Source organism: Sesamum indicum, linkage group LG8, assembly GCF_000512975.1.
Source record: "Sesamum indicum cultivar Zhongzhi No. 13 linkage group LG8, S_indicum_v1.0, whole genome shotgun sequence".
Lineage (NCBI taxonomy): Eukaryota > Viridiplantae > Streptophyta > Magnoliopsida > Lamiales > Pedaliaceae > Sesamum > Sesamum indicum.
This window is the reverse complement of record NC_026152.1, coordinates 9,525,794-9,543,563: the sequence shown is the minus strand read 5'-3', so window position 1 is coordinate 9,543,563 and position 17,770 is coordinate 9,525,794. Positions and strand designations below refer to the sequence as shown.

General features: G+C 36.8%; 2 protein-coding genes across 2 annotated transcripts in view; both read left to right on the top strand.

The window, feature by feature from the left end:
- LOC105168117 (callose synthase 12) lies at positions 236-7,924 on the top strand. Its single transcript, XM_011088064.2, has 2 exons — positions 236-5,861; positions 7,555-7,924. The coding sequence occupies exon 1, from the start codon at positions 540-542 to the stop codon at positions 5,853-5,855; it is 5,316 nt and encodes a 1,771-aa protein (XP_011086366.1). The 5' UTR covers positions 236-539; the 3' UTR covers positions 5,856-5,861; positions 7,555-7,924.
- The window catches only part of LOC105168116 (two pore calcium channel protein 1A), a gene marked incomplete in the record, with an annotated part of 29,347 nt that continues 23,825 nt past the window's right edge, over positions 12,249-17,770 (top strand). The window contains 3 exon segments of the mRNA XM_011088063.2: positions 12,249-12,542; positions 15,371-15,514; positions 15,608-15,703. Of these exon segments, the coding sequence (XP_011086365.1) occupies positions 12,396-12,542; positions 15,371-15,514; positions 15,608-15,703 (387 nt within the window).

The following is a 17,770-nucleotide window of genomic DNA, read 5'->3' as shown; positions in this document are numbered from 1 at the left end:
AGATATTTATATTTGAAAAGAATAATTGTAATTCGAGTTATGTCGATTGATAATAGTTGATGGATTCAGATAAAAAAAGAAATGAAATTTAGTAAGAATAATTCTATAATTAGTTTGAAGGATTTTTTATTTTTTATTTTTGGAAAAACTTATGATGATGATAAATTTGCAATATTGGGATGTTTTTGAGAAATTTCAAACCTTCTATCCTTTGTCCCGTTTAAGAAAGTTTAAAATTGGTGAATGTACAACAATGGTAGCAGGGGGTACAACAACGAGACCGTCGGAATCCATATGTCGCCTGCCTCCCTTAAACTGCGTAAATTCCCATCCGCCATTGCCATTTGAAAAGTTGATGACTTTCTGTTACAAATCTGCTCACAAGAAACGAGTTGAACTAAAACCCACCCGCTTCACATTGCACTTCCACCCTTCCATCCCACCTCCCCCCACTCCCGTTCTCCGTCGGAGGGAGGACCTGAGAGCTTCAGCAAACCCCACATCGCTTCCCAAATCCTCAGATCTCTGCGGATGCGACAATGAATCAACGCCCCCCGCGACCGCAGGACGAAGAAGTGTACAATATCATCCCAATCCACAACCTTCTTGCCGACCACCCCGCCCTCCGTTTTCCCGAGGTCCGCGCCGCTGCTGCTGCGTTACGGGCCGTCGGTGACCTCCGCCGGCCCCCCTTCTCAACTTGGAAGCCCCACTATGACCTCCTTGACTGGCTTGCCCTCTTCTTCGGGTTTCAGGAGTCCAACGTTAGAAACCAGAGGGAGCACCTCGTGCTCCATCTCGCCAATGCTCAGATGCGCCTCTCCCCTCCTCCTGACAACATCGATACGCTCGACCCTTCCGTCCTGCGCCGCTTCCGCCGCCATCTCTTGAAAAATTACTCCAATTGGTGCTCATACCTTAACATCAGGTCTAATATTTGGCTTTCGGATTCGCGGTCCCGCCACTCGTCCTCCGATCACCGGCGCGAGCTCTTGTACGTCTCGCTTTATTTGCTTGTTTGGGGTGAGTCTGCAAATTTGCGTTTCGTTCCGGAATGCATTTGTTATATATTCCATAATATGGCAATGGAATTGAATAAGATATTGGAGGATTATATTGATGAGAACACGGGAAGCCCTTTTGTGCCGTCTATATCTGGTGAAAATGCTTTTCTAGATAAAATTGTGAAGCCAATTTATGATACTATTAAGGAAGAGGTGGACAATAGTAAGAATGGGACTGCCCCACATGCTGCGTGGCGGAATTACGATGATATAAATGAGTACTTTTGGAGTAAGAGGTGTTTTGAGAAGATGAAATGGCCGATTGATGTTGGGAGTAATTTTTTTGTGACGGGCCATAAGGGGAAGAAGGTCGGAAAAACAGGGTTTGTTGAGCAGAGGTCATTTTGGAATTTGTTTAGGAGCTTTGATAAGTTGTGGATTATGTTGATTCTGTTTCTTCAGGCAGCGATCATTGTGGGTTGGGAGGGCCCCGAGGCTCCATGGAAGGCACTGCGGAGTAGGGATGTTCAGGTGAGGTGCTTGACCGTGTTCTTCACATGGGCTGGACTGAGGTTCTTTCAGTCTTTGTTGGACATTGCAATGCAGTATAGTTTGGTTTCGAGGGAGACCAAGTCTCTGGGAGTGAGGATGGTCTTGAAAGCTGTGGTTGCAGCAGGGTGGATTCTGGTGTTTGGGGTGTTTTATTCAAGGATATGGAAGCAGAGGAATAGTGATCGTGGGTGGTCGAATGCTGCAAACAACAGAGTGGTCAATTTTCTTCAGGTCGTGGTGGCTTTTCTTGCACCAGAGCTGTTAGCTTTGGCTCTATTTCTTCTGCCATGGATTAGGAATTTTGTGGAGAACAAAAATTGGAAAGTATTTTATTTGTTGTCATGGTGGTTTCAGAGCAGTATTTTTGTGGGTCGGGGACTTAGAGAAGGACTTATTGACAATATTAAGTATACCCTTTTCTGGGTCGCAGTGCTTGCGACGAAATTCTCTTTTAGCTACTTCATGCAGATTAAGCCCATGATTGCACCGACAAAGACCTTGCTAGATCTCGAAAATGTTAACTATGAGTGGTATGAGGTCTTTAATGCCAGTAACCGTGTTGCCATTGGGCTGTTGTGGCTCCCGGTTGTTTTGATTTACTTAATGGATATCCAGATTTGGTACTCAATTTATTCCTCATTTGTTGGGGCGGCAGTTGGGTTGTTCGACCACTTGGGTGAGATTCGGAACATGCAACAGTTGAGGTTGAGATTCCAATTCTTTGCTAGTGCTATTCAGTTTAATCTTATGCCTGAGGAGCAGCTACTGAATGCTAGGGGGACATTTAAGAGCAAGTTCAAGGATGCAATTCACCGGTTGAAACTGAGGTACGGGCTGGGCCGTCCCTTCAAGAAACTTGAATCCAACCAGGTAGAGGCCTACAAATTTGCCTTGATATGGAATGAGATAATCAAAACATTTAGGGAGGAAGACATTATCAGTGATCGTGAGGTTGAGCTTTTGGAGCTGCCTCAAAATGACCGGAAAGACCCCAGAAGTAATTGGGAAATTCGGGTGATCCAGTGGCCTTGCTTGCTCCTCTGTAATGAGTTACTGCTTGCTCTAAGCCAGGCACAAGAGTTGGTAGATGCTCCTGACAGGTGGCTTTGGTATAAGATCTGCAAGACCGAATACAGGCGCTGTGCGGTCATTGAAGCATATGATAGTTTAAAGCACTTTTTACTTGCAATCGTCAAGTATGATTCTGAGGAGCGCTCCATAATCAGAACTTTTTTCCAAGAAATTGAGCAATGGGTTCAGCTGGAAAAATTCACGAAGAACTACGACACCAGAGCACTCCCCAAAATCCATGCAAAGTTGGTGGATCTTCTATGTCTTGTCCTCAAGCCTGATAAAGATGCTGATAAGGTGGTAAATGCTCTTCAGGCCCTCTACGAGGTTGCTATTAGAGATTTCCTGAAAGAGAAGAGAAACAACGAACAGCTAAAGGAGGATGGCCTGGCTCCTCAAAGCACAGCTTCTGGTGAAGTTTTGCTTTTTCAGAATGCTGTCCAGTTGCCCAGTGCAAGTAATGAGACTTTCTATCGTAGGGTCCGTCGGTTGCATACCATTCTCACATCTCGGGATTCCATGCAGAAAGTTCCAGAAAATCTTGAGGCAAGGCGTCGAATTGCCTTCTTCAGTAACTCCTTGTTCATGAACATGCCTCACGCTCCCCAAGTTGAGAAAATGATGGCTTTCAGTGTTTTGACCCCATACTACAGTGAAGAGGTGCTGTACAGCAAGGAACAACTTCGAACTGAGAATGAAGATGGAATTTCGACCCTCTACTACTTGCAAACTATCTATGCCAGTGACTGGAGGAACTTCTTGGAGAGGATGCGCCGAGAAGGGATGACCAGTGAGAAAGAACTTTGGACAACTAGGCTAAGAGATCTTCGATCGTGGGCATCATACAGAGGCCAGACACTTTCCCGGACTGTGAGGGGAATGATGTACTACTATCGTGCTCTTGAGCTGTTGGCTTTTCTGGATTCTGCTTCTGAGATGGACATGAGGGAAGGATCTCAGCAACTGGGTTCCTTGACGCATGACGATGGTATGGATGATTTGAGTTCAGAGAGATCACCCTCATCAAGAACTTTGAGCAGAGCAGATAGTTCCGTCAGTGTTTATTTTAAAGGTCATGAGCGTGGGACAGCTTTGATGAAGTTCACTTATGTGGTTGCATGCCAGATTTATGGTTCACAGAAGGCCAAAAAGGATCCCCACGCGGAGGAGATACTTTATCTGATGAAAAATAACGAAGCACTTCGGGTTGCTTATGTTGATGAGGTGTCGTCGGGAAGGGATGAGAAAGAGTATTACTCTGTCCTGGTGAAATATGATCAGAAGTTGCAGAGAGAAGTCGAGATATATCGGGTCAAGTTGCCTGGTCCACTCAAGCTTGGGGAGGGGAAACCAGAGAATCAGAATCATGCCATTATCTTCACTAGGGGAGATGCAGTTCAGACAATTGACATGAACCAGGATAACTATTTTGAGGAGGCTCTAAAGATGCGGAACCTTCTGGAGGAATTCAAGCGCTACTATGGGATCAGAAAACCTACCATCCTGGGAGTTCGGGAGCATATTTTTACTGGCTCCGTGTCGTCACTTGCTTGGTTCATGTCTGCACAGGAAACAAGTTTTGTAACCTTGGGGCAGCGTGTTTTGGCTAATCCTTTGAAAGTCCGGATGCATTATGGGCACCCAGATGTGTTTGACAGGTTTTGGTTTATGACTCGTGGGGGTCTAAGCAAGGCTTCCAGAGTTATCAATATTAGTGAGGATATTTTTGCTGGATTTAATTGCACATTGAGAGGCGGGAATGTTACCCACCATGAATACATCCAAGTTGGAAAGGGAAGGGATGTTGGGCTGAATCAGATCTCTATGTTTGAAGCCAAGGTTGCCAGTGGGAATGGTGAGCAAATACTGAGCCGAGATGTTTACAGGTTGGGTCATAGGTTGGACTTCTTCCGAATGCTCTCATTCTTTCACACTACTGTGGGATTTTTCTTCAATACCATGATGATTAACCTGACTGTTTATGCATTTTTGTGGGGCCGGCTTTATCTGGCACTGAGCGGCGTGGAAGGTGCTGCTTTGGCAGATGCCAACAATAATAGAGCGCTTGGTACAATCTTGAACCAGCAGCTCATCATCCAACTTGGTCTTTTTACTGCCTTGCCAATGATTGTGGAAAACTCGCTCGAGCATGGCTTTCTGAATGCTATCTGGGACTTTATAACGATGCAGCTCCAACTTTCTTCTGTATTTTATACATTCTCTATGGGGACCCGTGGTCATTACTTTGGCAGAACTATTCTGCATGGTGGTGCGAAATATCGTGCAACTGGCCGTGGTTTTGTGGTGCAGCACAAGAGTTTTGCTGAGAATTATAGATTATATGCTCGTAGTCACTTTGTGAAAGCTATTGAACTTGGACTGATACTCACTGTATATGCTTCCTACAGTCCTGTGGCTAAGGGAACTTTGGTGTACATAGCATTGACTATTTCCAGTTGGTTTTTAGTAGTGTCCTGGATATTGGGGCCCTTCATTTTTAACCCCTCAGGCTTTGATTGGTTAAAAACTGTGTATGACTTTGATGATTTCATGAACTGGATATGGTACAGGGGTGGCGTGTTTGCAAAATCTGAACAGAGCTGGGAAAAGTGGTGGTATGAAGAGCAAGATCATTTAAGGACAACTGGTTTTTGGGGAAAGATACTGGAAATCATTTTGGACCTTCGTTTCTTCTTTTTTCAGTATGGAATTGTGTATCAATTAGGCATTGCTGCTGGAAGCAAGAGCATTGTCGTTTACTTGCTTTCATGGATCTATGTGGTGGTGGCTCTTGGACTTTACACAGTAATCGCATATGCCCGGGACAAATATGCTGCAAAAGACCACATCTACTATCGTTTGGTTCAGTTCCTTGTTATTATCTTGGCAACAGTTGTGATAGTTGCCTTGCTTGAGTTTACCCAGTTCAGATTTATGGATCTCTTCACTAGCTTATTGGCTTTTATTCCTACTGGGTGGGGATGTATATCTATTGCACAGGTCCTTCGACCCATTTTGCAGAAAACAATGCTTTGGGAGACTGTTGTTTCTGTAGCTCGCCTATATGACATAATGTTTGGAGTCATTGTCATGGCCCCTCTGGCCCTTCTATCATGGCTACCTGGGTTCCAAAACATGCAGACCAGGATTCTCTTCAATGAAGCATTTAGTAGGGGCCTACACATATCCCAAATTGTGGTTGGAAAAAAACCTAAGGCTGCTATGTAAGATAAGGTAACCCATTATCTAATATTTCCAACCTGATTGTAGCATTTCCTTTGTACCCGGTGATAATTTCTGTTTATGTTGGAAACTTATACATATTCTGCCAACATGAATACCACTTCTCAGTTATTTCACTTAATGCTTCCATTTCCTTTTGTCTGGTGTGCTGGAAATGTTTTTTCATTTCTTTTTAGTCTCACTTGGTTGATTGCTGTAATATCTGCAGTTTAAGCCTTGAACTTATTATGACCCTACTCGGATGATACTGTGGATATCACCAATGAAGAGTATATGAATTTCCAAAGACATATAGAGATATAAAGAAAAGGATGGAAGTTCATTTAGATGAAGTTTCCAGAATTTGGCCGATGTTTACATCTCCAGTACTTTTGCGAAATTGTGCTTTTCTGATAGTATGTCTTAGTTGGGATAAATAAGTAATAGAGCAGCCAATCTGGGGGTGCCAGCCAGTTAGATCTGATTGGGAGGTGGAAGAAAGAAGAAACAGGAGAAAATCAAATTGACAGTATTCCCCCAGTTTGGTCTACCTGTGGTGATGTTCAGCAAGGGTAGCATGTAAACAAAGAAGAATTTCTATACTGATAGCAGAATAAGGGCCCAAATAAAAGCTCAACCACTGGATGCAGGTTTAGAGAGGTGTTAATCACTGAACGTAGTGCCTAATGAAAAACATATTAAGGATCAAACAGTCCCCAGAAAAATAATTCATTGGACACTGTTTGCCTTTCTTATATCAGCATTAGGCTTACATATTAAGGACCTTAAAGTTGAACCCTCAAATCTCTGATATACCTTGTTAGCTGTATTATTTTTGTCGATGGCTCTTCTGGAACAAATTGAAGAATGAAGGTAGTGTGCTCCTGAAATTTGACGTTCACATTAGGTAGTAACATTCTTTGTTGGTGTTAGCCTCAAGGTCAATAGGAGTTTTTTTGATGTTTTAAAACTCTTGATTTGGTTGTAACTAGGAATACAGATTACTGTTTATGACATGATAGATTTGCTGCTACAGTCCACTGATCTGGTGAATTTCACATAACTTTATTGTGAAAATAGCGAGGACATGGCAAACATTTCACGAAGTGAACAGGACTTAAGTTGGATGAGCTCTCATTAGCTTGTCACCTAACATATTGTTTCTGAGTATTGTTTAGGAGGCCTTGAGCAAGTAAGTGATTGTATCTGCAATGTGGGGAAATTTTGAGCTCCTTAATCTATTGTAATTACAAAATAGTGAGAGATGCTAACTTTATTCTGCATCTTCGAGTGATCAAGCATCTGAATCTTCTCTGAAGCTAAGTTTAATTAAATATGAAAATCATCTGGCATGATAATGAATAGTATCTGCTTTTAAGAATTAAAACTGTTCACACCTAAGTGAGGGTAGTTGCATGACTGACAATAGGGTGTTGTAATGCCATTGGCATACAGTTGCATTCTATTCTAGATATCCTGTTGATCTCTATGATGCAAGGCTGGCAACAGGGCTCAAAATTTGCAATTTATTTCAAGTGATGACAGGTGACTTGAAGTGCTAATAGTTCTTTGCTATAATTCTTCAATCAAATTATTGTTATTTATACATCTGTCTTTGTTTTTCTTCTGAATGTTTTGATATAGACCTCATGAATAGATTCCATCAAGTCATTTTTATGCTAAGAGATCCAATTTGCATCTGCAGGTTTACGGTCGCGTTGCAGAATGGACATGTCTGCAGAGTGCGAGGCTCTAATCCGTATGTAGCATCATTTTCCTGTTATTTGTATTTTGACGAGCCAAAGATTTTGAGTTAGCGTCTGTTGTGCTGGTCGTTTCATATTTTTGTTACTGTTTGTAATTAGTCAATTCTTCTCATAGTCGATGCGTACATTACTAGTTAGATAAGAGATTCTTTCGTTTGTGATTAATTAGCAAGGTTGTTGTAAGATTACGTTCTATGTTGTGCCTATTGTGAGGTGAAATAGTATACCAGCTTACTCACACTGTACCAGATTATGTAATTGTCCTTGTAACTGGTTGAGTTCGAAATTTTGAATCCTTCTGATTTGTTATGGTCTTTGCTCATCAGGTCTGTGCTTTCAGATCACTAAGGTTAGTAATTCCACCAATCGGTCGGCAGGTTGAGTGAAGTCTTTCTTCTAATGTTCATCTCGGAGAATCGAACCAAAAGGAACTTAAACTTTCGATGAGTCTAAAGTTCAGTACGTGCCAGATTGATTTATTAGTTCGTTTTTGGTAATTAATGATGTTTTCTTTTGGCATTTTAATTTGATATATTAATGGATTAGATCTTCTGCTAAATGAATAAAGAATTAGATAAAAAAAAAACATAAATATAGTTTTATTTTTTTTATTTTAATTTTTGATGAGTAAAATAACAAAAATATAAAGATGTTTAAGAGATATAAAAACGTATAAAATAATGCTTTTGCATTCAGTACGGTTGGTAATTAAAAATGAGATATTGAAATGTTATAAAAATAAAAATTGAATTTTGATTTGGTTTTAATATGTATAAGCAAATGTAACAATGTTAGTTTTGTTAAATAGAATGACTTTTTTTTTTGTTTATTTTTTTGCAATTTTTTATTTTGTTTTAGTATGTATATAAAAAAAATTCAGCTTTATTTTTACATTTTTCGTAGGCTTCTATTAGGGTTATTTTTTTTTCCTTTTATATTGTTTTTTTTTTCAGTCTGTTTAACTTGAATAGGTGTCAATGCTGTCTTTTTATCTTTTTGTTAGATAAATTATTCTTATAATATAATTAAGCGTTAACTACATTTTGCTATCCAAATTATAATCGTTTTTACACATTGGTATTTATTTTTTTTTTTTTTGTGTCAGCTTATTATCTCAACTTTACGAAATTTTATAGTTTGCCATTTATAACTTCTTTTACCAAGTATTTTTATCGAAAAAAACGTCACATGTTGTGGACATGTGATATTTAAGAGTGTGATGTGATATTTTTCATATATGCATAACATGTAATATTTTTCTTGCAGAAAAATTAACAAAACGACGGTCATATATGACAAAGTGCAAATTTTGCAAAGTTGAGATGGTAAGTTGATACAAAAAAAAGTTTAGATACCAAAGTGTAAAAACGAGTATAATTCGAATGACAAAATATAATTTATCCTATAATAAATCTTAATTAAGGGTGACGGCATAAATTAATATTGTTAGTATGTCAACCTTTAATTTTGGTATTCTTTTACTTTCATAGAATGCATTGTTTTAAAAACATTGAACTTAAAACTTTGTTTTATGACAAGGCTTTCTAAATTCATGGATCTATATTGTGCATATCCACGAAATCTTTGTTTAATTTTAAATACATTTCTTGATGCATGTAAATATATAATATTTAATTTAGAAAATTATATATACTTATAGTTTACAAATACATATCTATATACTTTCATATGTGATGGGGGTCAACAGCTAAAAAGATGAAAAAACTCCTTCATGAAGGATAAAATGGAATTGCAGTAGGATTCACGTGTAAGGTCGCGAGTCGGGTTGTTGAGACCCACCTCGCACTTTGACCCGTAGTCCGACCGTATAAGCCAAGGAGAATTATGCATCGTTTGACTAGAACTAGGAGACGCGCAAATTGCGACACGTGGTTTGATCTATAGTGTCAAATTGGGCCCTATAAATACTCAAATGTACTTTGCTTGAGGTAACTGGCATTAATTGATTTTGACTGTTTACCTTCTAATCGCATATTTCTATCTTGACCCGAACTAACTTGAGCATCGGAGGGTCTTAGTCGGGGACGAACCCGATGATCCTAATGTACGTGTTTCAATCCTCAGAACCGATCACGGATTTAGGGAGATTACGTAGCAACGTGAGAGGTCGTTCAACATGGTCGCATACTTCAATCTAGATTAATTGGCTCTATCTTTGGGAAATCTAAGGATCTCCATCTAAAAATATGGAAGGGACATCGAGAGGAAATGTGCAGAGAGTGGAAGATACGCCTAGACTAGGAGAACTGCAGAGAATTACCAATATTCCCTTATTTTAACGGTCATATAACAATTAGCCCGATCTGTTAGGTTTTCATTCATTTTTATGGTGAACTGACCAAAATGCTCTTGTGGATTAAAAATTATAATTTTATTTATTTTTTTGTGGACTAAATGGATAATTTTTAAAATATTTTCATCCATCCCTTTCAATTTATTATAAGTTTTTAATCTTTAAAAAAAATAAAAAATACAATAAATGGCAAAATTGATAATTTCATACCTCCATCCAAAGATTACATAAAGTCATCAAACATTAGGGGGTATTTGAAATTTTCAAATAACGAGGGGATATTCGTAATCATCCTAAACCTTGGGGGAGGTCGTTGTAATTTACCCTATATATAAAATGTGGTAGGAAAGTGGCTCCCATGCCACTTCCACCCTTATATATATATATATTTATTTATTATTATTTTTAAATCTTCTTAAAAATTTTCATTACGTCCTATATAATTTCTTAATTAATACAATTTGCTTTCAAATATTATAATGAGCTTCAACTACACTCCCATTTTTTGAGGTTTAGTGTAATTATATGTAGACCCTCTGTGATTTAAAAAATTATATCTAGCACCCCTAAAGTTTGCTTCTATCTAACAAACAAGTTCATTTGTTAGTCAAAATTTCTCAAATTTACTTATATTAACAAAAAAATAAAAAAAAATCTGTATTTACCTGCGATTGATTTATTACTGATTATTGCAAGTCAAGTAAATCTTTCTATGATCAAATTACTATTATATGTCTTTATACTTTAATGTATGTGATGAGGTATATATCTTTACTATTATAAAGATAGTTTAATTAGAAAAATATTATTTAATCTACAATAAATCAGTAATAAGTCAATCGATAGTAAATATCAATTTTCATTCAATTTTTTTGTTAATATCATCAAATTTAATGAATTTTAACTAATGAAAATACTTATTTATTAAATAGAAGTAAATATTAAAAATACTAAATATAATGTTTTAAATTTTAAAAAATTTATATATAATTAATTCAAATCAGGTATGGAAGAATTGTAATTGCCTTTATATTTGGTCCTAATTTTGTCGGCAATCTATAGGTCTAGATTTTTGTGGAGCGCATGAACCCCACCAATCAATGCCGACAGAATTCCAGCGCCCTTCTCTTTCTACGTGGACTTAGCACGTTTATGTCTTAACTGATTTTTAATTGCAAGCACATCTACTCATAACCAACAACCACCTTTCCCTTTCCTCATAATATAAATTAGGGCTACAATGCATTTTATTCTCTGTATTTTGTTGAAAAAAGTAAATTTTTTTATGTATTTTTAAAATAGGCTTAAAAATTTCTTTTGTATTTTGTAAGTTCAATAAAGAACATCCCTTTTATTAATAATTAACTGAAAATGTATTATACGCACTCCTTCTATGTTTGACTATATTTTTTTTAATTATTTTTTATTGGAGAGGGGAAGCGGGGTGGGGGTGGGGGTGGGTTTTAATTTTAATTTTATTTTTAAATAATATTTTTTATCAATGAAATCTGAACTTTTAATTTTTTTATAAACTTAAATTACAATTATTAAGATTAATGGATTAAATTTAACGGTTCTGATTGATATTGATCCAACATTATTATAATTAATATATATTAAGTAAGGGTGTAACAGTTATTTTATGAAAAAAATAACATTGTTAGTTAGATTTAATGGAGATGGGCGATTGGGCTACGTTTAAGAAAATAAAAAGGGGTTTTTTTTGTCTATTTTTAAAACAGAGGGGGGTTCTTAGCGGACTTTTTAAAATACAGGATTTTTTTTATGCATTTTAGTCTATAAATTAGTTGTCACGTTGTTTTTGTGTGCATATAGTAAATAATATTGTATATTTTAAAATATACTATGAATAAAAAAAGATATATATGAACCAACACATCACATTTTCAAAAACAATAAATAAATAAAAGAAAGAAGAAAGGATGAAAGTAACAAATGATAAAAATAAATAAATAAATAAACTTAGTAGTATTATTGGCATAACAATAAAATTGGTGTTGCAGTGTCATAACTGTCATTTGTGAAAGAAAAAAGGCCTTCGCTTATACTAGTCATTGTGGCACGTTGTTTCTGCATGCATATAATAAATGATCTTTCACGTTTTATAGTATAGATACTAGTGCTTTGTGGCACATTCTGTATGTGTGCAAATTTTATAATATTATTTAAAATAATTTTTTTATTAAATGTATAAAAAATATGCATGAAAATTTTAGAAAAAAGTGACTATCAAAGAATAGTCGGAGGGTGGAGAGTTAGATAAATAAATAAAATAATTAAATTTAATATTTAAAATAGTATAGATTAGTTAGGTTTGGGACTGAATAACGGATCAGAGCAATCCCACTTGCTGTGCACGCCACGTGCTTGATCAATGTACTAACAAAGGCAAAGGAACTTTATTGAGTCAAACCCACATCTGAATCCAGAGTGTAGAGTGGGAAGATGGATGTTGCTTTGCTGGGTAGCGATGCTGGAGAAGCTGGCGGCAGCGGCAGCCCAAGAAGAAATCGTCAGCATGGATTCCACCGAAGATCAGATGCTATTGCATATGGATCAACCTATCAAAGGGCTGCTGCTTTGGTTGATCTCGTACGTTAACTTTCTTTAATTTCTTTTTGACTTGAATTTTGATATTAAAGACTGAGGGAATCTTCTTGTCCAGATTATAACCAATGTGATGTTGTGGATATTAACGTGTTAGTGTATTGTTCGTAATTGGTAATGGAAAGATCATCCAAACTCTTGAAAGTAGAAGTTTGTTTAGGCATGATTCACGTAAGGCTGCCGGTTAGTCTGAGACATTGTATTCTTGTCCTTGTGGAGAAATATGAGCGGTTAAGAAATTTGTAAAAGCGATTGGTTCTTTATTCTATTACTGTAAGAGACGTTCATGACTTTTACGCTAGTAAGAGTACATCTGGGATGACTTTTGTGCAATTAAGAGTACTGCTACGAAATTCATGTGTTGGACAAGCTCGTTTATTGAAATAAAATGTGTCCCTGACCTCATTTTTTAACTCTGGCTTCTTAGTTTATGGATGTCAAAAACGTTTCCCCCGGAGATAGAAACTTGATGTAATCATAAGGGGATATTTGACTTCTGAAGTTTAAGAACTGGTTGGATATGTGATATGGGGTGTGGAGGAATCCAACATTGGAAAGTGAAACTGAAGCTTATTTGCCGCAAATTTTAAGATTCTGAAAATTTTATTTGTAATCTATCATTATAAGACTTAAGAGGTCAAATTCTGTAGTAAATTACCAAATGTTTTCCATCTAATTGCCTTTTCCTTCCCTCTTCTCCGTCCCTTTATCTTGTTTTGATAAAAAAAGAACCCTATTTTTCCCCTTTTTTTGCCAATTGCCTTCTCTATAAGCAGATAGTCGCTAAATTTTTCTGGCTAGTTTTATATGACGATGCCACGTGTACTTTCTCAATGTTATCTGTTTTAGTGGAAGTTCCATAGGATTAAAGGAGATCTATGTGAAACTTGGATTGTCTCTTGCTAGGACCCTCTCAGGGACGGGAGTTCGCACTAAAACGTTGATTAAGGAAGTCAAATGAATTCAGAAGATGTCTGCTTCTATCATGACTGTAGCAATGGTGACAACTTATTGCTGCTTGGAAGTGGTTTAGAGATAGCAAAGAATTGGATGAGGTGATTAAACCTGGATGTGTAATTAATAATTGTATCTAATATTACTTAGGATATGGAGACTCAACCAATCTACAAAGAATTTGGACTGGAGGTGATAAAGACTAACTTACTGTGACATAATTCTGCATCCAGGGCTTCTGATATTAGAAGTTTATCTGTTGTTATGCAAATCCAAGTACATCCAATCTTGGGTTATCAAACTTGAATTTTCTCCATCGGGCACAGTATGTCAATATGTAATGCAGCACTCCATAAAGGACTGAGTAGGTCAATAAGCCTCTTTTGACACTATAGTAGTTGAGATGGATATCGGTAAAGTGAAGTTCTGTTGACCTCCATAGATGTCCTATATGATGTGAGATGAAGAAACATCAACTCCTTAATCCTTTTTTTTTCCTTTTGTATTCTCTAGTTGGATGCAGTCCTTTGTTCCACACTATAAAGGTTACCCTATTAATGTAGGACTGTTGATGTATGGAGCCTAAGTGCCTAACCCAAGATTTACATCGTAATACTTTATGATGTTTTACCAATACCTAAGTATAAATAGTTGATGTGTGGCCTTTCTATTTGTAACACATAAATATGTCCTAGTAAAATAGATATTTCCGATGGATGTGGGAGTATTCTCTCTGAACGACATAAATCTTTGTGTTGTTTGTTTAATTTTTTTTGCACATATTCTACGATTTGTCAAACAATTTCCTAACAAGGACTTCACACAATACACTGTCGACTCCTTTTTGCTTTTCCTAAATATCCGAAACTTAATCTTTTTATCCAATGAATCATGGGAAGCAATTCTTGTGAGCACTCCAGTGACTCAGATGTGCTTCCTCCCCTGTGTCTTGGCTCCTCCTGAAAACACATACAAAAAAGAACTGTGGGTTTCAGTTGGATATGTTTGGCTTGTCACATGTGAGGTCAAGGTTTTCTATATTTCTCAAGTTTGGAGGATTTCAATTCGTATTCTAGCATCTCTCTCTGTCTCTCTCTTGTGTTAGCTCTCATGGTAAATTTAGTGGAGTAGCTACTCCCTCTCAGAGGAAGGTTCCACTATTTTCTAGTTGAAGTAAGTTTTTATCCAAAATTCCCATGCCTTACCTGTGTATCATACCTCGTAGATTCCCTCCAATGTTTCCTTTCTTCATCCTATGTATCTTCCCTGTTCATGGGGCTTATATTTAAAGTAATAGCAACAATGAAAATGTTAAAGTGCAAGTACTTGTGGTATCTCATCTTGCATGACCCTATTGTTAGGTCTACTCTTTATCCCACTGATGCAAGTACATGGTTTTATCAGATTGATCAGCTTCACTGGAGCTTCTATGTAGTGGATCAAAGTCATAATTGAAATTATCTAGGCAATGCAATATTCTACTTTTAGTTAGGAGAGTCAGGAGAGCAAAAGTTCTTAGTAGATCCACAAGATCGTTGTATTTCAACATGGATGACATATAAGTGGTTTAAACCCTGTTTTTGTTTGTTTTGGAAACAAAACCAGACCTTGTTTCACAGTCTATTCGTTTGAGTCTTGTCTTGTCGACTATGGGATGGACTGGATTCACTGAAGTAACAAGGATATTGCATAGTTGAGCATGGATCATTAACACATTGTTACCTAAGTGTTAAGTCAGATAGTGAGGAGTAAGCAGTCCAATTTATTGGAAGTTTTATCTTGTTGAATCATTTCCTGGGACACCTATGATTGTTGGTGTATCTTTCTATGATAATTTCAAATGTTTGCTGCCATTGCAGGCTGAAGATGGAATTGGCGTACCTGAGGAAATTCTGGACCAGTCAAGCTTTGGAAGCTCCTTAAAGTCGTACTTAAGATTTATACAATTTGATATCCTTTGGTCCCTCAACTACTTTGCTTTAATCCTTCTGAATTTCTTTGAGGTCGGTATAGCCATTTAGTTCTTATCTATATACCTTCATATTTTGGCTTAAAATTTTTCCCCTGACATACAAATGACTCGTTTGGATTCTCAGAAACCTCTATGGTGTTCTGAGCATTGCAGTGATAGGGAGTACTACTTTCTAGGACAGCTGCCATACTTGACTGGTCCAGAGAGTCTCATTTTTGAGGTAAGTTCTAAAAGTAAACATTATGTTTGGTTTCATTTTTTAGTGTTTTGTTTTGTTTTGTGGAGATAGATAGAAAAAAACAAAGATAAATGAGTATGCTTTGGAGATAGTGTGTATGTTTGGATTTGTTTCTAGAGATGATTTAAAATAATTTATGACAAGTGTTGTATGTTTGATGTTGTATTTTTGGAGACAAAAGTTACTGTTCATTTCATTGTTAAATCATTGTCCAATAATATCTTTTTTATATATATTTATATATATTTGTATATATATAGGTGCTGTATGTTTAATGTTGTGTTTTTTGGAGACAAAAATCACTGTTCATTGTCAAGTCTCTTTTACATTACATTTATATGTATATGTGTGTTAATATCTCTTATATATAGAAAGTCCAAAACAAAAAATTCACACAGAAAAGGTGTAAAAACAAGCACGCAAACATTGGGTTTGTTTTGGCCCGTCTCGGGGATCCCCCAAAAATGAAACCAAACAAATCCAAATAATTTAATTTGCATGTGGTAATTCTCTGAGGTCTTGGATTGGTAAATTTTATCTATCAATATAAGTTTCTAGATATTAACTTGTTCATAGCATCATGAGTTGGAAGTTTGGATTATTTTTTGTTCACACATTTTTGCTCCTCTCTCGGATTGAAGCTTTTCTATTGGGGGTAAAGTATTTTGAGCCTATTTTACTCCCATAAAAGAAATAGTCTTTCACCACTATTGATCTAGATATTTCCCCTTTATCTCCATGCCTTGTCACTTAGCTCGCACAGTTGGTGCATAACTGCGCTGTCCTAAGCTTAAAGCTCAGTTTGCACAGGAATGCTACTTTGAAACACTTAAAGCAACTGGGCCGTTTACCTGAAAACTTTTGGAATTATGATCTTTGAACAACTATGCAGCAGTTAGTTATGAGAAAAGTAATCAACAATTTATTTTGGTAGTTTGAAGGAGTAATTCTTCTAAACATTCACATCGTCCAGATTAATTGAGGAATCCATAAATCCCAACTCTTTATGTTAGGTGATCCACAATGATCTCTAACTCCCTTGTGCACACAGGAGTTGGTTTCTGAAAGTTGGTGTACACAGAGCTTGATCTGACCACAGCTAAGCTATATGAAGATTAGCTAGATACTGATGAAAGATTAAAAATCCTTAGATCACTGAACTCTACATCTAACTCAACTCTTTCTTTTAAGTTAAACTACTCCATTGTTGGGAATTCACTCAACTTCTCTTTTGTGACTTTTACAAAATGCCCTTTACCTCTCACTTTACATCTTAAAAGATTGCTCTAAATTGTGTTATGGTGTTACGAAAAATATTTAAGGTGTCACGAAAAATATTTCTCTGATCCTCTGAATCCCCTTTTTTAAGGTGTTATGAAAAATTTGCCCGTTGTTAAGCTTTGTCCGTTATGATATGTCCTTTAAGTCCTTGTTGGCCCTTTTTACTGTCTTTCTGTCCTTACTTATAGCTATAGTCCTTTTATGGTAGGAGGAACTGTCCATTGATTCAGACTTGTATTCCACCTAATCTTCAGGCATTGCTGCTGTATTGTCTCATTAGTAACTCAGCTTGGCCTTCACTTCACTGCCTCCTTCACCAATGTCACCCAAATGGCCAGCAACTCAGCCTTTGCATGATATTTTAGTTGTTTGCTGTCTGGCTTCATGAAGTCTCATCTAAAAAAGCCTTTACATTTGTAAACTATCATAAAAGAATTACAAGAGTTCATGGTCTTCTAAACACTAGACTTATTCATCATTAAAAGCTGATTACATTAATCCTAACATATGTGATGTGACATTTATGCTTTATCCAGTGCTATATAGCTAACAGTTGACAACTTTACTATAAAGTCAAAAAAGAATAAACTTTGCTGTATCAGTGTTGCCATTGCTAGAATAATGGGGTAGTGCTTTATCATCTAACCATAACCTCATTTATCTGTAATTTCTTGGTGGTGCTTTTGTGTTGGCCCTCTTGATATCTCATGGATTCAACTTTTTGTCTCTACCTTTTCCTTCTGCAGGGTGTAACTCTGTTGATTCTCA

What these genes read in the sequence shown, in the direction of transcription:
- LOC105168117 (XM_011088064.2), top strand. Translation starts at nt 540, where the DNA reads ATGAATCAACGCCCCCCGCGACCGCAGGACGAAGAAGTGTACAATATC.